This window comes from Rhinolophus ferrumequinum, chromosome 22, assembly GCF_004115265.2.
Source record: "Rhinolophus ferrumequinum isolate MPI-CBG mRhiFer1 chromosome 22, mRhiFer1_v1.p, whole genome shotgun sequence".
Classification (NCBI taxonomy): domain Eukaryota; kingdom Metazoa; phylum Chordata; class Mammalia; order Chiroptera; family Rhinolophidae; genus Rhinolophus; species Rhinolophus ferrumequinum.
Window position 1 is genome coordinate 24,808,740 of NC_046305.1, and position 27,096 is coordinate 24,835,835.

The 27,096-nt window shown below is 48.2% G+C and overlaps 1 protein-coding gene across 2 annotated transcripts in view; it reads right to left on the bottom strand.

The window, feature by feature from the left end:
* Positions 1 to 2,018: 2,018 nt before the first annotated feature.
* RASSF5 (Ras association domain family member 5) overlaps positions 2,019 to 27,096 on the bottom strand; it is a 69,061-nt gene continuing 43,983 nt past the window's right edge. For both annotated transcript variants that reach the window (XM_033093131.1, XM_033093132.1), the window contains 4 exons: positions 7,554 to 7,664; positions 6,204 to 6,501; positions 5,577 to 5,692; positions 2,019 to 4,055 (listed from right to left, as the gene is read on the bottom strand). In XM_033093131.1, the coding sequence (XP_032949022.1) occupies positions 3,903 to 4,055; positions 5,577 to 5,692; positions 6,204 to 6,501; positions 7,554 to 7,664 (678 nt within the window). In that variant the 3' untranslated portion in view covers positions 2,019 to 3,902. The remainder of the gene's footprint in view (positions 4,056 to 5,576; positions 5,693 to 6,203; positions 6,502 to 7,553; positions 7,665 to 27,096) is intronic.

Consider the following 27,096-nt stretch of genomic DNA (forward strand, 5'->3'; position numbering starts at 1 on the left):
AAGCATAGGGAATATAATCAATAATATGATAAAAACTATGTATAGTGCCAGATTGACCTAGTTAGGGGGATCACTTCCTAAATTTTATAAATGTCTAACCACTGTGCTGTACACTTGAAACTAATATAAAATAGTATTGAATACCAACTCTAATTGAAAATTTTAAAAAGGGGAGAAAAGATCAATAATATTGTGATAGTGTGGTAGTATCAGATGGTTGCTGGATTTATCATGGTGATCACTTCTTTAGCATAGGGAATATAATCAATAATGTGGTAATAACACTGCATACAGCTAGGTGGGTACTGCTGAATAACTATGATGAATACCTGAAATGAATATAATATTGTATGTTAGCTGTATTTTAATTTAAAAATCTTTTTTAAAAATGGGTAGAGAACTGAACAGATATTTCTCCAAAGAGGACATACAGATGGCCAACAGCTACATGAAAAGATGCTCAACATCATTAATCATCAGAGAAATGCAAGTGAAAAACCACAGTGAGATATCACCTCACACCTGTCAGGGTGGCTATCATCAATAAATCAACAAACAAGTGTTAGCGAGGGTATGGAAGAAGGGAACTCTTGTTCACTGCTGGTAGGATTGCAAACTGGTGTAGCCACTATGGAAAACAGTATGGAGATTCCTCAAAAAATTAAAAATAGAACTACCTGTAGCCCAATAATTCTACTTGTGGGTATTTATCTGAAGAAATCCAAAACAGTAATTTGAAATGATATATGCACCCCTGTGTTCATTGCAGCGTTACTATCTCACAATAGTGAAGATATGGAAGCCATCTAAGTGCCCATCAATGGATGAATAGATAAAGAAGATGTGGTACATTTATACAATTGAATATTACTTGGCCTCGAAAAAGAATAAAATATTACCATTTGTGACAACATGGATGGATCTAGAGGTGAAATAAGTCAGACAGAGAAAGACAAATACCATAATATTTCACTTATATGTGAAATCTAAAGAACAAAATAAATGAACAAACCAAACAGAAACAGATTCATAGATAAAGAAAACGAATGGATGGTTGCCCGTGGGATATAGGTGAAAATGTGAAGGGGAATAAGAGGTACAAACTTCCAGTTATCAAATAAGTAAGTGGGGATGTAATTTACAGCACAAGGACAGTAGTCAACAATAATATTGTAAAAACTTTGTACAGTGACAGAGAGTACTAGACTTACTGGGGTGATCACTTATTAAGGTATATAACTGTTGAATAACTATGTAGTACACCTGAAACCAATATAATATTGTGTGTTAACTACACTTGAATAATAATAATAAAAAAGAATAAATAGGAAGCAAAAAAAAAAAAAAAATGGAAGAAGAAATAGGAGAATCCTTGCTTACCTCAGTAGCCTGTCCTGGTGTTTCAGCATGTTTAGCTCCCAAAAGCCCTCCTCTTTTCTAACTCAATATCTCTTTCTGTAATAGGCCCCCTTTCCTCTCCTGCTCCATGGGGATGTAGAATAGCCAGTCACCGAGGCAGCACCCTCTGGCCCATGCATTTGTAGAGTTTTCTCAAGATTATTTGAACAGTAGCCTTCATGACTCTTTGCTGGCAAAAGAAAATCTGACTGCCAAGAAGGATGTGCTTTTCTTGGTTCCCACTCTCTCTCCCAGCTCCCAACTTCCATGAGAAGGTGAAGTTCAAGGACGAGGTCGCCAGTCTGAATCATTTTTGCAACAAGCTTTTATTACTTTTTTTTAAAACTCATATAAGAAAGACGTTTAAAGAGAAAATATCATTAGATGAACACTTACACACTGGATGACACGATGATAGAAGGCACTACCAGCGTCATACCCACCTCTGGAAGGGAACTTGATCCATACTGGTTTCAGAGGCATGGACCTCAGCTTGGGTCCTGGGTCTAACTGTGCTTTAGATAAAGTCTGAATTTTCTCATAATTTTCTTATTTCATAAACACCCCTATCTCTTTATATATAGCTATTTGCCTTAATGATATGTATGTACATGACTTTATTTTTCTTCTCAAAAATAAAATAGCCACCCCCATCCCAGGGAGGCTCTCAGCAGCATTCACAGCGGTTGCAGCAGGAGCCGTGCCTTCTATCCATGTAAAGGACATGCAGCATGAAGGAACAAGGACCCTCTACCCACTCCCTTTAATATACAGCAGGGGAGAGTCTTTAAGGGAGGGAAGTGTAAGGCTGAGCACGAGATGGCAGGTCACCAGGGTTTTTGTGGTTCCAAAAATCTTTTCAAGCTGCTCGCCTGTCTTGCTTTTGCAGCTCTGAAGACTAGCACAGTTTCTATGATGGGGGATCAGCATTCTTTCTGGGATCAGGGGCAGTGTGGACTCAGCAACGGCCAGGGAGCGAACTTCTGAGGCTACACAAAGAAGTTTGGGCTTGAAACCACCCAAAAGGGACTTGGGAAGGCAGAGGACATCGAAGAAATGTTCTCTCAGAGGCTGGGTTGGAAACCGGTCCTGTTTGACAGTTACAAGTCCTCCCTCTGCACTGGACTGTCTTTGCAGTCCTGGCTACTTGCTTGAGTTGTTTGGCTCATTTACTTTTAAGTTTGGACCTCAACAAAAATCCAGTACAAATGTAGAGTTGGGAATGTGATCCGCCCTGTCAATGTGGTTTGACATAATTTCCGGGAATCAAAGCACGGGACCTTCATAGGAAGAAGAGCTGTGAGCTTATCCCACACCTGAACGGAGGGCTCTCCTGGCCTTGTCTCCCACACTGCCATGGTCCACTTGCTGGCAGGAGCAAACCAGCAGCAGAGCTTTAAGCATGCGCAACCTGCTCCTGTTTCTCTGAAAACCAAAAGGCACTGAGGTCAGCGGGAGGGCCAGCCCCACGCTCACTGAGGGCAATGCCCCGGCTGGCCTGTGCTTCGGAACACAAAGGACTCCAAGATGACTGAGTTGGATGTTCCCCCCTCTATAATCAAGGCAGCTCCTCTGGCAGCACCTGGAGATTCCACAGTGCCCATGGGAGGAGGCAGTGCTGGAGGCCCAGGGGAAACCAAGGCAGCCAGGTCCTCCCCTGCTCTCTAGCTGGGGGAAGGCTGAAGACCACTTGGACACATTTCTCGGCAATACTTTTTGGCTTTCTCTGACTACCTGATTTCCGTACTCAGCAGGAGACTTCTAAAATGGTAAAGAGTTGGTTTCCCCTTAGTGAAAACATGAGGATGATGGCAATATTAAATTCAAAGTTGTAACTTAAAAACAAACAGTTGGTGGCAACGATGTGGCTAAGTACCCACATACGCAGATGTATATGCCTTTGGGTTTATGTGTACACTTGGGAGATCAGAGCTGGGTCAGGGCAGGCTGCAGTATCTCCGGAAATCTCTGAGCCAACCTCAGCTCCGGTGCTCCAGACTTGAGCATCAGGGGCCAGTAGGCAACAATCTGTTTATGAGCACCATCCTGCTCTCGGGGGCTTAGCTCAGGCCTGCTAAAGGAATATGCTACAACTTTTGACTCATAAATAAAGGTACTGCGGGTAGCAAGAGGGAAATTGAAGAATAAAAGCCAGAGGAATAACATACATCTCTAACCCCCTTTTTCTTTCTTTGCCAGCTGGTGTGAACAGTTCCGATCTGGTGACGAGAGAGGCAGCTATTTGGTTTGTGAAAGGCTTGCAGACTGCGAGAGGACAGTGGCTGTTCTTTCACACGAGTGCTGCTCCCTGGCAGTGCGCTGAAGGGCGCTGCATGGGGTGTGCAGGACCCGGCCCCACACACACACCTGTGCCACATCTGGGACTGCTGGGCGGGCTCAAATGCACCCACCAGAGGTGTCCTGAGAAAACATGTCTGTTGCAAAATAATAATTAATAATAAAAATAAATCCGCGGGCACTGGGAGCAGAGGGAGCAGGACCGGTTAGCCGGGTTTGCCCTGGGACTCTCTTAAGGCCTCCTGCAGTTTCTGCCTAAACTTGTTGTATTTCTTCTGCACTTGTTGGATTTTGTCTTGCTCCTCTTTTTCCAGGATTGTTAGGAAGTTCTGGAGCTCGGGGATGGAGAAGGCATCCCACTGTGAGATGAGAGGAAGGTGGGGGAGAAACAGAATAGGAGACGGGTTAGAAGTTGCCCAAACCGAGGGGCCCTGCTGCCTCCATCTTCACACAGTTGCACACAGTCTGCTATGGACTAAACAGGTGCAGTGAATACAGCTTGGATTTCCCATGTCATACAAGCAATGAAATTTCAAATCCTGGTATTTCATCACCAAGAGGTACTAGTCTATGAGCTATGTTTTTATTGGGAGAATCAATAATGTTAAATATCCTCTCTTGCAGCTGAGATCTTAACAGAGACGCTATGGCCGTCCAGGGAGCCTGCTGGCCTGTTCCATCTGTCTGCCAGGGTGATCAGAGGCTCCCAACATGCAGACCCTCAGGATTTGAAGGAGAGCTGGACTTGCACTTAGGAGCCTGGGTTTCAGCCTGACTCCACCATGTGACTTTGAACGCATCACTCCACCCTTCTCATCACCCATGGAATGAGGGTATCTACCTTCCTTGGCTGGCAGAGGAGATAATGAGATAATGTAACCTGCAAAGCTCTGCAGAGCCTGGCTGGCCCAGACCTGCTCGGAGGGAAGGCCCAGAACTGCCCTCTCACACTGAACCAAAGCTGAGGTCCCTGGGCACCAGGAGTTTCGACTCTTAAGTTCTTTAAGCACAAAGGAGTAGTAAGGTTTATCTGGTGTCATCCCCACATAGCATAAATGAGAAAACTGAAGTCCACAGAGGGAAGGCGCTGTAACCACGGTCACAGAGCTGTGGCAGCAGAACTAGGTCCAGGACCCAGGTCTCTAAACTCCCAGGCCTGTGAACTTTCCACTGAGCCAGCAGTGTTCATTTTCAGTGGAATAATTTTTCCAAACAAAATCGTCCACAGACTCCAATATATGAAACAGATGGAAGCAGAACTGCCTGGTTGAAGTGGGGAGAGGGTGCAGATCCCCACCTGCCTAGATCCCCCAAATCTCCACAGTGACTCCCCCACACCCTAGGCTTCCACTGATAGCAGTGTGATGAACACTGTGAGACATTCCCCTGTCCCTGGTCACATGGCTGTACCTCCCAAGCATCCCAGGCCACGGGAACACCTGCCTGGTTTCAGCCCAGTTTATACCACTGGACTGGATAGCTCCCCTTGGGGGGCATGCAGTCAGTTTTTAAGAGACAAATGGCTCAAAAATATCCATGCCCAGTGGAACCCAGAGATGGCGCTTGCTGGGCCTCAGGCCGCCCTGGAAGGCATTTCTCGGTCTCCCTCCACTCCGAGTTTTCAGAAATAAAGCACATGAAATCCTCTCTTTCCACAGGCCTGGCCAGACACAGGCCCTGACTTGCCACCCAGGGTGTTGACAATCCTGGATTAAACACAGAACCCAGGCCCAGCACTTACCCAACTCAACTTTCTCAAGTTGTTTTCCTGCTGCCATATGGCCCCACATATGTGGGGCAGGGAGGGTAATGCCCACCTGTACCCACCCACTGTGCCAAGAGGGCTGCGTTCGTATACCAGCAAAGGGGCCCAGGCCTACCTCCACGTCTCCAGTCTCATTCTCCTTTAGCACAAAGCTGAGCACATCCGTGTCAGGCCCAGCGAGTAAGCGCAGGTAGAGGGGGCAGTCAGTAACAGCGAGTTTCTGGAAGAGCACTGCAAACCAAGAGAGGGGCTGGGAGCTCGTCTGGGGAAAGGGGGGCAGGGCCCAGGATGGGTGGCACAGATTGGACATGCAGAGGTGGGGTGGTTATAACTGGAGGTAGCTGTCCTTTCAACCTAAGGGAATGAACCTGACGAGAATAAAAAGGGAAATAACCTTTATCTTTGGTGATTACTTAGAGTTTGAAGCACGTTTCCTTTCACATCACCTCCCAAAAGATTAGAAGCGGTGGGGAGGATTCTCTCCCATTCCACAGATTAGGAAGTGGGGGCCCAGGGTGTGGTTTTCCTGAAGTCACATAGACTGAGGGGCACAGTGAGTGACATGAGCTCCACGTCCAACTCTCGGCACAGAATGCGATGTGCCCTTCCACAGAACTGATGCCACACAGATGGCCTCACTGTGGTACCCAGAGAGAGCCATTCCTCCCTCCAGGCCTGGTGGGTTAGTAGGGGGCACAAAATTGGGGACGTGGTTTCTGGGAGGGAGCCTGCATTCTCATACCTTGTCCGTCCTTGTGTATCTGCTTAAAAAGTGCAAACTTCTGTGGATTGTCCACGACCATGAACTTCTTGAGCAGCCCCTGGATGACCTCACTGACTGTGGTGGTACTGCTGATGTGTAGCTGCTTGATGGCATCAAGCGGCAGGTAGAAGGATGTCCGCTTGTCCGTGGTGGCCGCCAGATTCACTTCCTTGATGGCGTCATAGATGGACTGGGGCCGGATGCCGGCAGGCACCGTCACAGGACGCAGAAGTTTCAAATGCACTTTGATGAAACCTGTGTAGGTGCCGTCTTCACTCTGCCAGTGGGGGGATGTCACATGGGGGGCAGAGTGGGTCTGTTTTGCACGATCCTATCTGCCACTCAGGCCATCCTGAGGGCGGGCCCTCTCTAACAGGTGAGGGCAGTGCCACCCCGCCTGTCTCCCCGAGTTCCTTCTGGAGGTGCTTGAGGGGCAGAGACACCTTCCCCTGCACTGGACCAGCAGAAGGCCCACAGTATCTAGCTACCAGAGAGGACACTTGGGCTACTGTGGCTGTCCTTCCCGAGACTCAGGCGGCCTACCCCAAATCTGCCACCAGACAGACGCCAATTGCCTTAGGTGAGTTCCCACTCTAAGAGGCAGGGTCTGGAGTGGCCTTTTTCCAAAAACCAGCAGCCCATCTGTGACGGGATTTTCTGGCGCCTCATTTGGCTGAAGCCCCAAAGAGCCAGTTGCTGCCAGCCACCAGCAGGGGGCAGGGTCCTCCTACCTTCGCCTTTCTTCCCCACTGAAGAGGGCCTTTCTGAACCTGGTACAAAGTGGGTGCCAGCCCCTCTGAGCTCCGCACAACCTAAGGAAGCTTCCCCCAGACACAGGCTGTACCTGTGCAACCACCTAGACGGGGAGAAAGAGGAGCTGGTAATGCCCGTCCAGGGCTTCCTCGGGGCAAGCAAAGTGGGACTCTTGGCCATTGTATATCATTTAATTCCCACGAGAATTTTGACAAAAGGGCATTTCATCACTATTTTACATTGAGGCTCAGAGAAATTAAGAAAGTTTCTCAAAGTCACAAGGGGAAAAGGGGAAGAGCCAGAGACTGAATCTGTATGTTCCTCTAAAGCCCATTCTGTTTCCCTAAAGCACAGGAAGCCCTGACAGCCCAGGCTATCCGCCTTCTACAACCCCTGAGGCCTCCAGAGGCCCAATTAAGGGGACCTCAAGGGGGTAGCCCCAGAATCCAGAGAGACAGCGGAGGAGCCAGACAGGAAGAGGGTGTGGAGCCAGAGGTGGGGGTGGGGTGAGTATGGGGTGATGGGAGGTAGGGGCGGGGGGGCTGAGGGGAGGACAGGGTGGGCAGGCCTGCTCACCAGCTTCATGCCCAGGCAGTTTTTCTCCCGGCTGTTGTAGCTGGCAATCTTCTGCTTGATCTCCTGCAGTGTGGGCGGGCGCCTAGTCTCCTCTGCGGGTTTACAGACATTCTGGAACAGACACAGAAATGAAGGTGGGTGTACAATGGTTCTCAGGATGCCAAGGGGAATGAACATGCCCTCCCAAATGCCTCTGACCGAGAAGAAGTGAGCAGCAGCCTCACACAGTGACAACAAATTGCAGGATGAATCTATTTGCCAGACCTGGAGCTGCTAAGGTTTCTACTGCAGAGGCAAGAAAAAAGGGACCTCGTGCTTTCTGTCTGTCTGACTGTGGCAGCCAAGACTGAATGGCGGAATACAGGGAAAAACCATGGAGAGATTTTTTGCAACTCAGAAATGACCTTGTAAGCAGGGAAGAGTCTGTTTACTCCCAAGAAGAATCTGAAATATGAGTTTATAAGAGAAGTGTTGGAAAATTACTCCTCTACACACTTGCCCTCTGATTAATTCCACTTTTAACAGCTTAAGGGTTAAAACTAATTAAAGGCAAGCCAGTGAGTCTTTTAAAAAAAATGAATTGCATGGACTCAGGGCTGGCCATACCTGGGGAAGTAACTTCAATCTCTCTAAGCCTCAGTCTCCTCACCTGTAAAATGGGAGCAATACCTGCCCCTCAGGTTTGTTGTGAGGTCAATGTGAAAGTGCCCAGCATACAGACACTGACTATGAACCTGGCGAATCAGCACAGCTGCATTTGCTGACGGAGGGTTGCTAGGGAAAAGATGCTTTTAGATGCTTGTGGTAGATGCAAAGAAATGCAAGCCATGGTCCATCTTTTCAGGGAAGTAACAACAGAGAGCTGGAAACACAGGAAGTACATATAATGCCAGCATGTGCTGATGGGAAAGACAGGAATTCTCCCAGACCCAGAGGACCAAGGGCACAGGGACATCAGTTTAGGCCCCATGTCATAATAAGTAAATAGTATATATTTGTCAAATGAATGAAGTGCTGGAGGCAGGGGGCTGTGGCCCCTCTATGATAATTGAGGTGATAAACCTCCTTTACTGGGGCAGAAGGACAATCACTGTTAACTTAGCACCTCTCTGTGCAGGCACTTGGCATTACATTAATCTCATTTAATTCTCACAAACCAAAACTCGGTGAGATAGAGTTTATTACCCCATTTTACAGGTGAAACAACTGAGACTAAAAGTTCAGTATCTTGCCTAAAGCCCACAGTCAGCGTGTGCAGAACTAAAAGGAAATTCCAGGTGTGTTCTGTTGTGTTCTTCCTATAACATCATGATTTATTCTTCTCATCGCTTCTCCTAGTGCCCACCCCCCCCGCCCCGTCCAACGCCCAGGGAAGGTACGGGAAGCACAGAGCTGAGGAGATGGAGGTCAATGCCCTTCACACTATGGAGGGAGTTCAGGGGTGAATTCTGGGGTCAAAGCAACTCTGTCCTTTGGTCAATCCTCTGGATTTCTCTCAAGTTCATTGCTACCCACCTTCCCAGTTTTGTCTTGATGCTATCTGCGTGTGGATGGGAGTGCAGGAGCCACAGTTTGGGGGGATAAATAGGTTAGTTAGTAAAAACTCACACAGAATTTGCCTGATCTCAGGGCGGGTCAGGAGTCTCTCTCAGCAAAAGAGAAAACTGAGGCCCAGAGGGGTGGGAGACTGTCTTCCCTAGCCTGCCTCTCTAACACCATCCAACACTGTTCAGGGGTATCTGTTTGGGTGGGGGATTTCACAGCCACCCTGCCATCACACACCACCCAGTCGAACACAAAGGGCACCCCCAGGAGACCCTGCCCTGGCCTTCCTCCCTTCAGGAAACCTGCCTGTGTCACGCTCAGCAGTATGCCTTCACTTCCTCCTCCTACTTTCCAATCCCACGGAAGCAATAAAATGTCAAGTTCTGTGGCTGCCAGAGAGTGCTGGTGTGGCCTCCCACCCCTCAGCACGGTGAGTCGACCTCCCTTTTCCATGACAGCATCTTCCCTTGGCCTGTCTGCTCCCCTCTGTACTTTTCCTCCAGGATCCTGATAATAACAGCACTGTGCTAGGTACTTTCACATACCTTGTCTTACATACTACATATCTTATTCCTATTTTATAGATTACAAAACTGAGGCTCAGAGAGTTTAAGAAACATGCCTGTGGTCCCACTGCTAGTAAATGGCCAAGTAGGGCCAAGAACCAAGTCCACCTAAGTCTACAGCCCATGTTCTTCTCAATTCACCACGTGTCCACCCTAGGACAGTGCTTCTGCTGAAGGGGCTGGCCCACCACTCCCATAATGATCACTGAAATTCCAAGCAACCAGACTAAGATGAGCAGCTGCTAAACCAAGGCCTATAAATTATGTGACCTGTGAAATACTCATCCAAGATGTATAGGATCAGTGGGTCAGGCCCAGAGACTTCAGGGGCACCACGTCACCTGCAAAGATGGCAAGGAGGAACTTCTAACTTCTGGAATGAGATGCAGTTGCCAGGATGTAGGGCCCACCCTTTTCCTAGGTGGCCACTCAGGTCTCTGGAACTGGACCTTGATTCCGTCGAAGACCAGCCAAGGTGAAGCCCTCCCCAGGACATATCCCATTTGCTTGAGGTGAGTAGCAAGTGGTATGAGCTTCACAGACTGTCTTTATTCACTGTCAACTCAGGGACCCTCATAACGGAGCTTCTCAGAGCTTGACTCTTCCCTCTGAATAGCTCCTGGAGGCCCCATGCCCAGCCCGTACCCTGCTGGGCACATCTCTATGGAACCTGGCCTGACCCTGTCTGCCCTCTGGGAGCTTCCAGTCAAAAAGACCAGTGTCCCGTTGTTATTATGCACTCTGTTCTGTGGATCTCTGAAGCACGCAGGATGTCATTCCTCAAGAGGGAATGGCTTTCTCATGTTCATCTACATACAAGAGTTAAAGCATGGGAAGAACACTCTAGAAGCTCCTGAAAGGTCTCTCACAGTTTCCCACTGAGCTACAGCCATTTTCCTGTAAGAAAAGGCAGCTGTGTCCTAGCTTTCAAAGGCCAGTATTCCAGGCCTGGTTTGGAATACAGCAAGAGTCAGAGATGCCTTAACCCACGGTTTCGTCTTCTTCCTGTTCCCCTTTCCTTCAGGAGGTAAACCATCTCTTCTCCCCCGCACAAACCTGGGGGAGTGACACAAGTGGCTATGGGAACCCCTTCTAGGACTGACGCAGAAGACAGCCATCCAGACCTCAACACCCTGTCTGGGAGTGCCAGCAGCCCTGTGTGGCCAACACGTCAAGTGCCACACCCTGGGATGTCAGCACCCAGGGCTGCGCTGGCTGCTGCCCACACCAAATCTGGCAGACAAAGTCTGACCCATGGACTAAATGAATCACCTCCCAAAGTAGGCCAGCCAATCAGCCAGCCGGCCACAGCCATGGGGCCCACTTGTCCTTTCCCATCCAAGGCATGGCAGAGAATCTAGACGAGTGGTTCGTAAATGTGGCTGCATGTGGAATCATCTGGGAGATCTCTAGAAACACAGCACCGGGGCTCCATCCTGGTAATTCTGATTTAATTGGTCTGGGGTACAGCCTGGGCATAAGGATTTAAAACATCCCCCAGGTGATGTGCAGAAATAGTTGAAAAGTATAATATAGACCCTTCACAGGCAATTTTAACCCTCAATGGCCCCATCCAGCTGCATAGACCCACAGACGTCTACTGCCCCCAAGGGTTCAACTAAAAGGCAGTGTCTGCTGTGTGAACAAGATCAATATTATAGTAATCTCTAGAGAATAAGGCAAGGACCCCAGTTTCTATTCACCTGCCAGATTCTCAAGTCCTCAAAGTGAAAGATGTATATCCGTCCATGGGCACAAAACTAGGAACCAGGTGGATAGAGATTTGTCTCCTGGGGTGGGCCAAGATGGACACAGAATGGGGAACTCACTCTGTTATGATTTAACAAATATAGGCTTTGGCCTGTGACATCACTCCTCGGGGGTTTACACATCTTGGTGCATCTGACATGGAATTCACTTGCTCTGATGAAGTCCTCGTGTTGGTTGCAGACGGTTTAGCTGTTCCCAATGCACCCAGCATGTCCAGGGCACTAGGGAAAAACAGGTGTGTGCTCACATGTCCTAAGCCATGGAAAGGGCTGTTCCTCTCTTAGCTCTCAAGGTTATTGGGGTACAGCCAAGTGAAGAGGTTGGGTGCTAGGGGTCAGGGCAGAGATGTCTCTGACAGTGATCCTCAAACTTTTCTATCAAAATACCCTTCACACAAAATAAAGAACACCATGCCCTTGTGGTCTGGGGCCTATCTCCAAGCAGATTTCCCCTAAGTTGAATTTTACTTTAACAAACAACAACAACAACAAAAAAAACCCCACAACATTTGTTAATTATGCATTCTAATCAATGACATACGTAAAGTCTTAATTTTGGTCACTGGGAAGTGACCCAATGATCTGGGAAGCAGAGGCGCTGAGCGAATCCTGTGGCTTTTAGTATCCCTAGGTGGGCACAGGGCAGTCCAAGAAAGTTCCAGCAAGGAGGGAACCCCCACCCGCAGGGTGAGGAATGGGCCAAGGAGACTGTGTGTCCCACCCTCAGTGCTGGAGCCATTAGATATATCCATGCCTATTTTTTCTTTCACACAAATCTAATTTTTGCCAGAAATTCCAATCTCCTTCTATTTGAACTTGTCAGCCTCTCCTTGCCACATGCTGATTTTGTCATATCACGCCTGTCTGCTCATCTCTAGTGCCTTCATCTGTCCAGGCCTCTCTGATCATCCCAGTCCTGACTGGCGATGATGATGACCCTTATTCTTATTTACTGGCTAACTCTGTGCCAGGCACTGTTCTACTCACTTAGCGCGTATTAGCTCATTTCATCCGCACCAAAGGTTTATGAGGAATGTACTATTATTATGCTGGAAACTGAGCCCGAGCAAGATTAAAACTAACCTACATCTAAAGCTAACACTATACTATCTGTCACTTAAATAAGCATCTACTTATATTAACCTCCAACTAGGCCATCTGTCTTGGTTTTTCTTACCAGCTAGACTGAAGCTCCTTAATGACTTATACCATACTTCTATTTCTTCTCTATGTCCAGTGGCACTGAGCATGAAACAGGTAATAAATACTTGCTCAAGAATCTTCAGTGGTTCCCCATGGTCTATAGAGGATAAAAAGACCTTACTTTCTCCAGGAATTACAGTGCAGTGAGTCTTGGATTTCCATTTGGACTGAGTTCTGTGGGAGAAGCATCTATGCCTGTCTTGTCCACCGTGACATCCTAGAGCCTAGTTCTGGTTTGGCAATTAGTAGATGCTCAGGTAATACCTACAGGATGAACATAAGCATGTGTTTGGGTTCTGACCCGCATTACTAAGGGATCTTGAGAAAGTCAGATAACCTCTTTGAGCCTCAGTTTCTTCATTTAAATTTGGGATAAAAATCCTTTATTGCCTCATAGGATTAATGCAAAGGTAAAACAAAATGAGATAATGGGTACAAAAGTGTTTTGGAAATGATCAAACCCACCCAAATGCATGTATTGTTACTATCATTCCAGGCATACGAAGTCCGACCCCTGTGAGCCAATCTCCTTTTTCCCTTTTCTTGAGCACTTATTCTGGATTGGTCCACATGCCATAGAGTTTGTTCATTCTTTTATCTACAACAGTGGTTGGCAAACATTTTCTGGATGGGACCAAATAATAAATACTTTAGGCTTTGCAGGCCATACAGTCTCTGTCATAGCTACTCAACTCTGCCATCGTAGCACAAAGCAGTCATAGGATAAGTTTGGCTGTTTCAGTAAAACTTTATTGATGGCATCTGGTCTCTGGGCAGCAGCTTGTCCACCTCTCTCTACACCACTGTACAGTTTCTTCTGTATACACAGCCCCTATCTCCCCCCTAGTTCTGTCTTCTCTGTGTAGTTTCCTGATGAAATTACATAGCAATCTCCTCATTCTCTGGTCTCCTAATACATTAGATCCCTGACATTTTAATTCCCAAATGGAGACAGGTATGTACAGGTTTATTCTAGTCCTTGTCTTTCTTCTAAATCATACTTCTACCAAGTGTCCTGTTTCCTGTGTATTTCCTCATACTTTCAGTTGATGGGCCTTTTGTAACATCATTGCCACTTAATGGATACTTTTCACAAGCAGACAAAGGCTTTATCACTTCACAGGAGTTCTGTTTATTCTCTTCCCTTAGCCAATGAGGAGGCAATAAGCTGGCTGAGGAAGGGGTGTGGGTGGGTAGCTAGGCTCACTCACTAGCTCAGGGACTCACCCCCAAACAGCAGCCCCATGGCCCCAAAGCCTCAGATTCCTGCCATAGCAAAGCCACAAATTCCTAAATGCCATGGACCTCTGCAGCTGCTTGCTAATGTTAAATCCACTACTGCCGGACCCTACGAAGGTGCCTTCATAGCCTACATGGCTACGTGTAATTATGTGCTGTCTTTTATTATGTAATTATTAAATAATAATTAACACATGTTAAATCCATCTCCCCAATTAGCTGCTCCCTGGAGGGAGAAAAACCTGATGGCTGACGACTGTGCTTCTTCTGTACCCCCTGGTAGGACCTGGCTGAGCACGGGACTCACCTCCACAGAGGTGTCAGATAAAATCCTGTTCATAGGGTGGTAGGGAGAGGGCAGAGCAGCCGGGGTCATTCCCAGGCCAGAACCCAGCCATGGACATCAGTCAGGTCCAGGAGAACCTCCCACTGCCCTGTACCCAGAGGGGCTGCAAGAGGCTGCGGACCTTGGCTGGAAGCCAACCCTATGGCAGCTCCTTGCCACTTCCTGGTGAGAACAAATGCAAGACCATCAAATGACCTGTCACCTCTGGGGAGTCACTTCCTCTCTCAGGGCCTCAGTTTCCTCATCTGGGAAATCATGAAGTGAGACCAGAGAAGCTCTACAGCCCCTTTACAGCTCTAAGATTTGACATACAAGATATAGTCGTTCCTTTCATCACTGCTTCCTCTTCTATTTCAGAGAACTGGGTGTGTGGCTGGGGGCCTCTTGGAGGATAGTTAGGCTTGTCCGAATTGCAGAGTGATAACTATTCTAAAACAGCACTAAGGTCAGTTCTAACCTCTGCAACTTTGTCTCATGACTCATCGCTTGCTTTCTCTGCTCATCAACAAGACCCCATCTGAGCTGAGCTCAAGTTGGTCTATACCTCATACAATTCAAGAAAACAAAACAAAAACTACCCAGGAAGCCATTTACCATGAGCCTTTGCCACATTTCCTCTTTCTTAGCTCTTAGCAAATCTGTCAGCAGTAATTCTCTTGCCTCTTGAGTGGAAACCTCTGTGGACCTGTGTCAGGGAGGAGAGCCTTTATTGCATGAGAATGACCATTTGCAGGCCCCTTCCGTGCAGGCCTGCAGCCCGGTAGCTGGGCGGACCCCTAACACTCGGTGTTTCCGGCAGGCCTGTCCTAAATAGGAACCTCTGAAGGAAAGGGCAAACACCCAGCAGACTGGAATGCCCTGCTCAATGAGCGAACCATATCCAGGCTCATGGGTCCCTTTGTGATGGGCTCAACCAGTGGGAAAAGGAAGCCCCAGGGGGCCTCACCACAGGGTCCCTTCCCAGGCCCAGAAGGGCCTGTGCTCTGGATGGCTTCCCCAGCCGCACCCCTGGTAATGAAGGGTAGATTCCCACAGGTCCCTCCGAGGGGCTGTTCAGTGTCCCAGAAATAAAAGGGTTGGAAACTCCTGAACTGTGTTCTCTGATAGGCTATTCCCAGCAGAGGAAGGAGGGAAGGGGCTTCAGCGTGGAGCCCACTGTACATGCAGAACCTTGTGGAATTGGGGCTGCTTTGGGGGGATGAAGAGGGGAAATAAAGGAGAGGGGTATTTGAGAAACTGGAAAGAGATTAAAAACAAAAATGTAGAGCAGATGGTCAGTAGACAGTCAGTCAACAGTATAGATTGAGTGGCCTGTAGGTTGAGGACAGTGAAAGGCACCTTGGGACATGAAACAGATGGGGTGTGGTCCCGTCCTTAGGAGCCCACAGGTTATCTGAGGAGGGAAGACATACACACATACTAAGAAACACCAGAACAAGCACAGTACAGTCTGGGACAGACTCAGCAGCTGTCTAGCCAGCCCAGAGCAGCAACGTGTGTATGGCTGTGATGTCAGCAGACTCTCCCGGCTGCCAGCAGGTGTCCCTCCTTCCTTTAGGGGGCCATCTCAGTCTACAAGCAGGAGCAGGTCATCTGGGGTGAGTCAGGAGCAGGGAGGAGGCCTGCGGCTTTGGAGCTACAGTGACTTTGGTTTAAGCCCTGGAATGCCTCATTTTAATAATAAAAATCACCAACAGCCAGACACTGCTCTTAAGACTTCATAGTCACCATCTCATTTAATCCCCAGAATAACTCAGTGAGGGAGGTATGTTATTACCCAGAGTCCCTGCTCTTCCCCACGAGACCCTATTGCCCCGCACATCTGGCCATGCCTTTGGTCTTCTGTGAACTTGGGCAAGTCAGTCTCACCGAGACTCAGATTTCTTTGCGAAATGCAGATAACAAGGCCTTCTTTATACATTTGTTGTGGAGATGAAATGAGATCACACATCTGGAAGTACTTAGCACAGTGTCTGTACACAGTAAGCACTACTGTGCCATCATCATCCGTAGTGATCTGCCCGGCAGTGCAAAGGGAAGTTTGGGTGGTGGGGATAGACCCAGTATGAGAGTCCTCTTGCCTTGACCTTGGTCCCTGACAGGCATTTCAGCCAGGGCCACACTGTGGCTCTTGTGGGTCCTAAGCATTTTTGTCTTCGGGGCCGTGGGCTCCTTCCTCCATAACAAGCTATTGGGAATTATATTTTGTGATACCATTGGTATCAAGACAAATACATTAGTATCATATATTAAAGTATTCTTCAACCTAAAAGTTCATTTTTTTCTCCTGATTTTAAAAGAAATTAAAACATTTTTTTGTGGGCCCCTGGCGTTATATGCCAACTCTGTCTCATGGATAAGTCGGCAGTGCTTTCAGCTCTTGAGTCCCAGGTAGGGTAACCAACTGTCCCAATTTTTCTGGGACTGAGAGTTTCCTCAGGATGTAGGATGTTCAGCGCTAAATTCAGGACAGTCCTGGGTAAACCAGCACATTTGGTTACCGTAGGCTCAGGGACCCCCACACAGGCCTAGATGGACTCCCTCCCTCTCTTGTTCCCTCTACTGCAGGTTCCAGGACAGCACTTGCTCTTCTGTCCTCTGTAAGGCTGGACCCATGTTTTCCTGACACTCCCCTCTCCCCCATCCTCCCGCCTGGCTGTGGCCTGGATACAGCTGCCTGGGCTGCCTCTGCAGATCAGCACATGATCCCACAGGTAGATCCCAGGGTGTAAGCTTCCCGAGGGCAGAGGCTGCCTTCTTCACTGAGGCAGTGCCCAGAATAGTACCTGGCACACAGGAGAAGCTCATTAAACATTTGTTTAATGAATTGAATAAAACAGAAAGAAGTAGTAAGACACACACATACACACACACACGCTATCCCCAAATATGGGGGGGGGGAAAGGTTCCAGATTGTATAGGTGTCCATGGCTCCTACTTACTGCTGAGACAATAACTGGAAATCAGAAGAGATTCCTGTCCTCTGACTATTTCTGTGAGTAAATCATACAAACACCTTCTATTTCTGTTCTCCCCTCCCCTGAGCCTTCACAAAGCCCCTTTTTAGCTCAGAGGAATAAAGTATGAATCCAGGTAGAATAGGGTGACACCCATTCTACTGCAATGGCCACTGGGATTTTCCCTTGAGGCATTTTCTCATGCCTTCCAGAGTTTCCAGGGCCTGAGGACTTTCTTCATGTTAGTTGTCCTCACTGGTTTCTATCTCAGGCGGCGTGCCCTCACCCAGCCTCACCTACGTCAGCCTCCTTTCAGTGCCCCTGACTCCTGAGTCTGACCACTCAGCCTGAAACGTCCTTTGCATCTGAGAGAACTGTCCCCAAGTCCCCACCCCTGGAACTGTCAATCCCCCCTGCAATCTAGAATTAATGGATTAATTTCCAACAGCATCAGTTCATCAACACTGGTTTCATCCTCTGCACAGCAATATTAGTTGTATCCAAGCCTGTTGCCCCATTAGATCACGAGCACCCCGCAGCCAGGATTGTGCCTTTTCCATCTCTGTATTCCCAAGAGCCCAGAACCAGAGCACTATGGAGTGAATGAGGGAAGGTGATGGGCAGGCAGAGTGAGTCTCTCCGTCTCTCCTGAGGCAGGACTCAGCTCTTTCAGAACCAATTTAAAGAGGATTCCATTGCAAATCATATATCTGATAAGGGATTGATATCCAGAGTATATAGAGAACCTCTACAACTCAACAACAACAAAACAAACAACCCAGTTAGAAAATGGACAAAGGACTTTAATAGACATTTTTCCAAAGACGACATACAAATAGCCAATAAGCACATGAAAAGATGTTCAACGTCACCAGTCATTAGAAAAACGCAAATCAAAACCACAGTGAGATATCACCTCACATCTACTGGGATGGCTGTTATCAAAAACACAGAAAATAAGTTTTGGTGAGGATGTGGAGAAAATGGAACCCTATGCACTGCTGGTGAGAATGTAAAATGCTGCAGCTGCTGTAGAAAATGGTATGGAGATGCCTCAAAACATTAGACAAGAATTGCCATACGATCCAGCAATTCCACTTCTGGATATCTATCCAAAAGACGTAAAAGCAAGGATTCAAATACTTGTACGCTCATGTTCACGGCAGCCTTATTCACAGTAGCCAAAAGGTGGAGGAACCCATTCATGAATGATGAATAAATAAATAAAATGTGGCATATACATACAACGGAATATTATTGATCCATAAAGAGGAAGGAAATTCTGACAAATGCTACAACGTGAACCTTGAAGACATTATGCTGAATGAAATTAAACCAGTTACACAAAAAAAAAAACAAAAAAAACCCCCAAATTATTTATGATTCCCTTATATGAGGCACCTAGAGTAATCAAATTTATAGAGACAGAAAGTAGGATAGTGGTTGTCAGAGGCTGTGGGGAGGTGGGTAATGGAGAGTTATTGTCTAATGGACACAGAGTTTCAGTTGGGGAAGACGAAAAAGTTCTAGAGATGGATGGTGGTGATGGTTGCACAACAATGTGAATGTACTGAATGCTATAGAACTGTATGTTTAAAAAGGGTTAAAATAGTAAATTTGTATGTATCTTTTATTACAATAAAAAAGAAGAGTCCAAGGGCAGGGGAAGCTGGAGGCCGTGTAACCAGCTGGTTTTATCTGGTTCCCATAAAATCGGGAGCTTCCCTTACTTTTTATATTCCAAGCAGTGAGGGGTCAATCCCATTTCTAAGCAAGACAGCCCACTTCACCCCAAGACCTCCAGGAATAGGCTCTTTTCCTAGGCGCAGGTCATCTTCCTGCTAGGTGCTCTGAGAAATGTCTGAACAGTAGGGATGATCTGGACAGCCCAGTCCAGCTCAGATGGTGCTGCTGCAGCTAGGTGCCTCCCAGAAGGTTCTCCAAAGGGAAGCTCAGGGGCAAAGAAGCCTGGCCTCAGAGGTCTGGAAGGGGCCTCGGGATGAACTGGTCCAATCACCCACATTCTGAAGCAACCCGAGCCTAACAGTGGGGACTTCCCAACTGCTTCAGGTGCTCTCTCTCCACCCTGTCACGGCTGGCCACAGCCAAGATCTATGTCCGGCATTCCAACCTCACGCACTTGAAAGAAGTGGATGCGACAGCAAAAGGTAGTTTTGGGGGAACCCTGGCCCCTGTCTCTTCCTTCTTCTGCAGGCCATAGAGCCATGGCATGCTTTTGAAGTCATCGAGCTGGAAGCTGGAGATTGGCTCCCCTTCAGAGCTATTCCTCCCACCCCCTAAATCATTTCCTCACCCTCACAAGGTGGACTTCCCCACACGAGAATGCTCTGCACACGTGTTCCTCAGCTCCATGTAGAATCCCACGTGCTCTGAGAGCCATGGAGTCAAACCCAGCAGAATCACTAGGCCGTGAGAGAGAAGTGACTTTAGGAGTCCAGGTCGTGTGTTATAATTGCAGGCCGTTTCCTGGGCTGGACGGGACAAGGGGGCTGTGACTACAGGAGCACCCTCTTCCACCTCGTGCTGGATCCAGCTCCGGCTGGAGCTCCCCGCTGGAGCTCCCCGCAGGACGGGCATTCAGTGCCATAAATGACTCAGGTTTGGAGGTGGGGAGTTGCACGTGGAGCCAGTGCCTAGCTCTCAGCATGCCCACACTGCCCACACTTGCTCGGAGGGGAGCAGTGACTCAGGACTGGTGCCAGCAGTCCGGACACAAGCCAGCTGGAGGCAGTACGGTTCTTCTTGGCTCCTTCTGCCTGGAAGCCCCTCCAGTGCCTACAGTTTTGAGGGCTGGGGTGATGCTAGGTGCTGGAGCCCACACATGTCCTCTTGTCACTGTGCTGTCTGCCCACTAGTCCCCCCCATACTGGTACTTGGGGATTAATTTGTGATTCTGAAACGTGTCTTCGTTGGTTGTTAAATAACTCTGAGCTTTCCTGTGTGTGTCCTCTCACCACGTCTTAAAGGCTCAGGGGCAGAGACGCTTGATTTCCTCTCTTTCCTAAATGATCTGGCAAAGGACACTACGCTCAGTGATTCCAGGAGGAATGCTGCTGGCATTTGGGGGCAACTTTTGGCCTCACTGTGGGGACTTCAACTACTTGGATAATTCTAGAAAGTGCTATAGGAGAGGCAGTATAGCTTAGGGGACAGGATCTGGCCCTTACTACTGTGTGACCCTGGGCACATTATTTGACCCTCTTCTGTGCCTCAGTTTCCCCACTGTTAAATGGAAACCATATATACTCGTAGTTGTTGTGAGGATTAAATGAGTCTATACAGGTAGAGCACTTAGAACAGGGCCTGACATACATCAAGGCCCAATAATTAACAATTATGATACATTTTAACCTTTCCAGCAGACCCCTAACTCCAGCCTTTTCTCTGCTCCATGAACAGGGCCTTGTACCTCCATGCACCCCAATGATGAACCCTACCTCCCCACGTCAAAATTCAACACACATCTGCATTTCCCCAAATGGTTTTTATTATCCCAGACCTGGGAGTTCTCCATGGGTTCTCACAGACAAGTGTTGGGCCCTCCATTTCCACTGGAGGGACAAGTCTTCCCATTTTGTGGAAGCAGAAAGTGAGGTCTAGAGCAGGGAGCATGATTTCTGAGGTCACAGGGAGTGAAAGCTCGGGGCTGGGTTCCTGGGCCATGTCGGGCTCACTGAGGACCCAGGGCCCCTGAACAGCACACCCCTGTCTGCTCCACCTGGGCCCACTGTGAATGCTCACGCTACTGGGATACCCAAACCGTTATCTTGACTTGCTCAGATTAAAACTGGGAAAGTCAGACAAATAAGAAGTGTGTTGGCTCCTTTCCCTTCAAACTGCCACTCCCCATGGCTGAAAGGCGGACAGAAGAAACCTGTCACAAGAGGCTCTCCTACTTTCTCACATGGGCCCCTCTGCCCCAACTCCCAGGAGGCCTCACTGGAGGAAGGACCAAGTCAGCTCCTGCCAGCAGGTGCCAGGGCCCGGTTGCTTAGTGACCCAGCCCTGCCTGTCCTCATCCTCCAGGGCAAACAGCTGAGCAATCACAGATGGAGTGGAGGGGGCCACTCTATGTTTGGAAAGTTATCTTTGCATTTTCTGCTTACTCAATGAGATTTTTCTTTTTTGGAGTTACTGGAAAAACCCATTGATTTCACATCCAGAATCTTAGCAAGCTTCCCTTTGAAGCAGTCCTGAGATCAGCTTGTCCTAACGCACTAGAGCACTGTCCTCCAGGGCCTGCTGCCTTGTAGGGCTCTTGTTATTGAGAAGGAAGCCCCAGGCCCACTCCTCCCATATCAAATGTCCATTAAGTACCTACTATGTGCCGGGGACACAACGATGAAACAGATAGGGTTGCTCGCCCAGAAAATTATAGCCCATCAAAATGAGAGCGAGGAAAGATATGTGGTGTTTAGGAAGCACAGAAAGAAAGCATCCATGCAACAACCGGAAATATCCTCGAGACACCCTAGATTAACCAGCTCCCACATTCGCCTCACAAACCCACACTTTCCCAGCCATGTGTGACTATGGAGATTAAACACACCTCCTGTCTCTCAACGTGTTCCAGTCAACGAAGGGAGGGACCCTGCCTCATGCCTTCCATTGCAAAGCTAGTACCTTGCACACCCAGCTCCCATTCGTCATCTACATTATGGTGTGGGGTCAGTCCAATGTCACTCTTCACACTGGGGGAGAGCAGGAGATGAGAACGACATGAGGGGCTCATGAACTGGAGGTGGATGAAATGACAATAATAGAGGATGATGACCCCAATTTCCCAAGACTATATAACAGGAAGAGAAAAAAAAAAGGCCTGGATTTCAGCATCAGGAATTGGCTGATGAGAAAAACAGCTTCCGATGACAGGTTACCAGGATTTGAGATGGGTGATTTCAGCTTATTTGGAGCCTTTCAAAACCTGATCTCACGCAGGATGCCATGTGGAAAGAGCATGTGTTTTACAGTTGGACAAAATGGGATGGGGCCCTCGCCCCTGGCTAAGCCCCTTTCATATATTACCTCACTGAATGCGCCAATCCTTTGGCTTGAGAGCAGTGGAATTCTACCAGTGTGGTCTGTCAGACACAAACACTCTGCTGCTACCCTCCCTTCTCTTTTTGCCTGGAACTGTAGCCCCACATGTAGCAGGGATCCAATCAGCCTGCATCACACGATCTAGCACCTGGACAAGGAAGGTCTGACAAATGGGTTGGAGGAGGGCAGGGGTCATAAGAACTGCTTCCCTCGCCCTGGCTGCGATGGTTACATGCAGGCCTGCTTGGAAACAGGAGAATGGCTGTTAACAGCCGCCTACAGCTCCAGGACTCTCCACCTTTCAGAGGTGAAATTAATCTCCTGCATCCCTCCCAGCGGCTGCTGCAGCTCTGTCATTATCAGTCCGCTGCCAGCCTGTCCCAGCCCCTTGGAGGCTATTAATGCCCATAGTCTTTGAATCTGGGAGCCAGCCCCTCCATCCTCCCTTTCTTGGGAGCTGCCATGGTATCCTGATGAAAGCCATGTGGCTTCAGGGCAGATGCAGAGTGTATTGCACCTAAGGTCCCTCTGCCCTAGGGCCCCGATCCCAATACTTCATGGATGGGGGAGGGGAGTAACTAGGGTGTGTGGCACAACGTGCTGGGGCCCCTATGGTCTTCAAGTGCAGGGACCACATTTTACCCATGTCTGTGTCTCCCAGCTCTGGTCTCAGTGCTATAAGAAAGTGAGAAACACAATGTTTTGACTGAGGCTGGGTATAGCAGGGTTTTGGATGCTATATAAAGAGCAGAACCCACGTAGAGCCTTCTCTCTGGAAGTGAGGGGAAGCTCTGAAGGCTTTGCTCCTGACAGCAGCCTGCAGGGTACACAGAGGGGGAAGAAAGGATGGAAATCAGCTGGGTGACCTCCTGGAGGACTTAGTGACAAGTGACGAGCACCCAACACAGGGAAGGGTGGGGACATAAAGGAGAAACCTGACATTTGCAACACTGTGGAGGCAGAGCCTACAGCAGCAGACTGGATGAAAGGGAGGAGAGGAGACCCCTGAAGTTTCAAAAGTAGATGACTAGGAGGGTGGGGCAGAGACGGGGAGAGAAATCAGTTATGGGCAAAGCTATTTATTGGTTGGGGACATATTAAATTTTAGGCATATGAGTGGCATATGAGCCCTCCAGTAGAAAATGTTGTTCTAGAGCCAGGAGAGAGGTGGGGCAGGGGATGTAAGCTGGGTGGTGGGGGTTGTTAAGCTAAGCTGGGGTAGGGTGACAGAAGAGAAGACAGGTGGAGCCAAGACAGCACCACCGACAGAAGCCACAGACTCAGTGGTTCAAACCTGAAGTTTTTGCCACTACAGCTCCCTTCTTCTTCCTGGCCCTGAAACCAAATGCTCCTGATTCTTGACAAATGTATCTAGTCGTCTATTCCCCAGGGAATATGCCAGGCCAGCTCCTGGGTGCCCATGTTCTTTTATGGGTAGACTGAGCCAGCCGGAAGAGGACACCAAGGCTCTGGATGAAGACAAGTCTAGCTCCTCCACATCGGGGGATCCCAAAGCCAGAGAAGTGCACAGGTGTGAGTTACCTGGCAAGTCGAGAGCACGAGAAAGAAGGGAATGCAGGCTTCTGGGTACCCAGGCTGGGCCCAGTGGGGCCTCCCTTTCAAATTCATGAGCTGGAAGCTGGATCCTGAGTCTCACCTGACAGTGTGAACTAAGCTGGAATTCAGGGTTGAGACCTGTGTATAATCTTTCTTCCTTTCTCCCTGAACTACTTAGGTGGGTGGATGTTGCATGTGCCGCAAGCTGTTAACTGGAATTTCTTTGTACGGAAAAGACAGCTGAGTCAGGATAAATGGTATACACTTGTGAAAAAAAGGGTGGGTGGGAGGGGAAGAATCTGGAACACTGTAGTGAGGGTGTCTACAGTAAGGCCAGGTGGTCCTGAAGAGGGGATTCGTGTTAGCCATTCAGGTCCTCTTTCTGAACCCACCCTAGGCAAGCCCTTACACTTACAGAACTTGGTCCAGTACCTAGAATCCCTAGCAGTCCCATGAGAAACTGGTAAGAAGGATCTGCTCCCATGCAAAGTAGTGAGGGACTCCCCATCAGGGAAGAAAATAAAAGGCTCACATCACATGTGTTCCTCCTGAAAGGAGCAGAGGAAGTGCCCAAGTCTAAAAAGTAGAAGTGACTTGGTCACAGCCCCTCGGTTATTAACTGGAATTGGGATGAGAAGCCAGGCCTTGGTCTACAGCTCTGTGCTGCTTCCATTACATCACACGCCAGTCACCATCGCCAAGTGCTGTCACTCCAACAGCCTTGTTCAGAATGTTGTGGTGAAAGTAATGGGGACAGCTCTGAGCAGGACTCCAGGGGCCCCAAGTCCTCAGTTCTGTCTCTATATAGCTATGTGACCAAGGACAAATTTTTTTACCTTCTGGGCTTCAATTTCCAGCCTAGGAACCTCTCTGGAATCTGTGATAAATGCTCGTCTTCCATTCCAATTGAAATAATCAGTCCAGTACTAAATACTTCCTAAACAGGTGGTTCCTAGACTTCAGTACCTATGAGAATCACCTGGGGAGAATTTTCTTTTTTCCTTTTTTTTTTTTTAAATTTATTGGGGTGACAATTGTTAGTAAAATTACATAGATTTCAGGTGTACAATTCTGTATTACATCATCTATAAATCCCATTGTATGTTCACCACCCGGAGTCAGTTCTCCTTCCATCACCATATATTTGGAGAATATTTTTAAAAGCAAATTTGAGGGTCCTACCTTCAAAGATTCAGGAGCCAGTAAGTCTGGTGTGGGGCCCTTCAATCTCCATTTTTAAAGAGGTGCTCAAAGAGTGAGTCCAGTGCAGGTGACTGGGGCCACCCTTTGAGAAGCACTGAAGGCTTCAGATGCTACAGAGGAACCAGAAAAGTGCTGAGTGAGGAAAAGCATCTGTCCTCAAGGAGTTCCCAGTATAACTGGGGGAGACAGGACCCTATCCCAGGAATGGCACATCTTCAGTGACAAATGAAGGAGAGGTACAAGGTCAGCAAGGTTACAGTCCTTCACCAAGAAAGTATGAGCAGAGCTTCCAAAGGTGGTTGGCAGAGAAGATGGTAGGAGGATGTGTGGTAGAGACAGCTAAATGTTCACCACAACCGGCTTCCTGTTCCACCTGGGCTTACAGCTGTACTTCATTTCCCAATCTCCTTTGTGGTTAGGTGTGACCATGTGACTGAGTTCTGGCCAATGGCATGTGGGTGTGAAAAAAACACACACCATTTCCCGGCCTGGCCCGCAAAAATCTCCCATGTACTATTGTGGGCCCCCACCTGCAAAGTAACTTAAAGGGGAAATAAACTTCTATTATGTTCAACGATTGAAAAACAAGAGCTGTTTGTTACAACAGTCAGTCTACCCTGAATATACAGGATGCAAGAGAGAAAACTCAACCAATATTTAGTTAGTGCCTGTTTTTGTAACCAGTACTTGTTGCTGCCTTGGACCGGAAGGGGATGAGAATTCTGATCTTACAGGGCTAACCATCTTCACAGAGAAAAGCAACACTGGGAAGGGCCAGACAAGGCAACAGCCAGTGCATTCCCCAGGAGTGGAGTACAGACCACAACCTAAAAGGAAGGCATTGTGTGACTGTGCCATGAAAAGTCTTTTGAGGTTAATCTTGGGCTGTGTAGGCTTCTGAGATAGCACATAGAAAAAGTTAAATGGTTCAGTGGTTCTGAAGATTTTTATTGCTCCAATTTGGAACTAACTTATTTTTAGTATTCTTTTCTCTCATGCCAAGAAGGCCAGGGGCAGGTGCTGTGCCTGAGGCCTGGCGTGCTTGCTGCTGGCACAGAGATGGGGATTTCCCTGACTGGCCCCAGGGCCATTGAGCTTGGCTGACATCTGTGGCCTGCCACAGAGGCCCTGTCCAGGGAGGGGCCAACTAGCCAGGCAAGAGGAGATGGGACAAGCACAGGAATGGAACCAGAGTGGCCATTCCATTTGTAGTCTGACCTCTGAGATGCCTTCCTCTTCATATCTTCCCTGAATTTTTCAAGAATCAGTGGTGTCAACATACAGCAGAGAAAGTCTGGGGGTAGGAAGGAGGGTGAATGGGAGTGTGTACAACATGTGCTGAAGTATATTTTACCATAGATAAAGACAACCTTCTAGTCTCCATATCCTCAAAGAAAACACACATGGGGAAGGATCTCCAACAAGCAGTAATTTAGGATAGGAACCAAGAAAAACTTTTAAATTATTAAAGTTGTAAGACTCTGAAACTGTTGATAGGGACACCCTGCTAGTGTTAAATGTTGGGCCAGTGTCCTTTGGCCAGTGTGCCTTACGGAGAGATGGGAAAAGCCTTATGGATGGAGGGATGGGGAGGAACTTATGGAATCTCAGAGGGATGGGAAGGACCCTTCAACCGCTTTCCAAGACCCAAGAGGTTATTTGGGTCTTCCCATTCTGTAGAAGGCTCTGAAAGGAAAAGGACTACAGTTTGTCCTGGTCACTCATCGAGTTATAAAGAGGACCAAGAAGAGCACTTGACAAGGAGTATAAGAGGGGTGTCAGTCCTGGCTCTGCCCAACCAGATATGTGGCCTGGCAAGGTCCTCCCCACTCTCTGAGCCTCAGTTTCTCCATCTGTGAGGTGAGGCGCTAGACCAGGTCCCTTTCAGCTCTGACATTCTGCGAGAAGCGGGCTTCACATGTCCTCAGAGTGCTCACCCAATACTCTTCATGGCTTCAAGTCCTGGTTCCTACTGAATACGCAGAGAGAGCTCAGAGTGCCTGCCTCCCTGCTCCCTGCTCCTTTAGGTCAAAACCCGAAACTGCCACCACCTGTAGGCATTCAGGGAACCCAGGAGTGGAAGTTGGCCCCACTTCC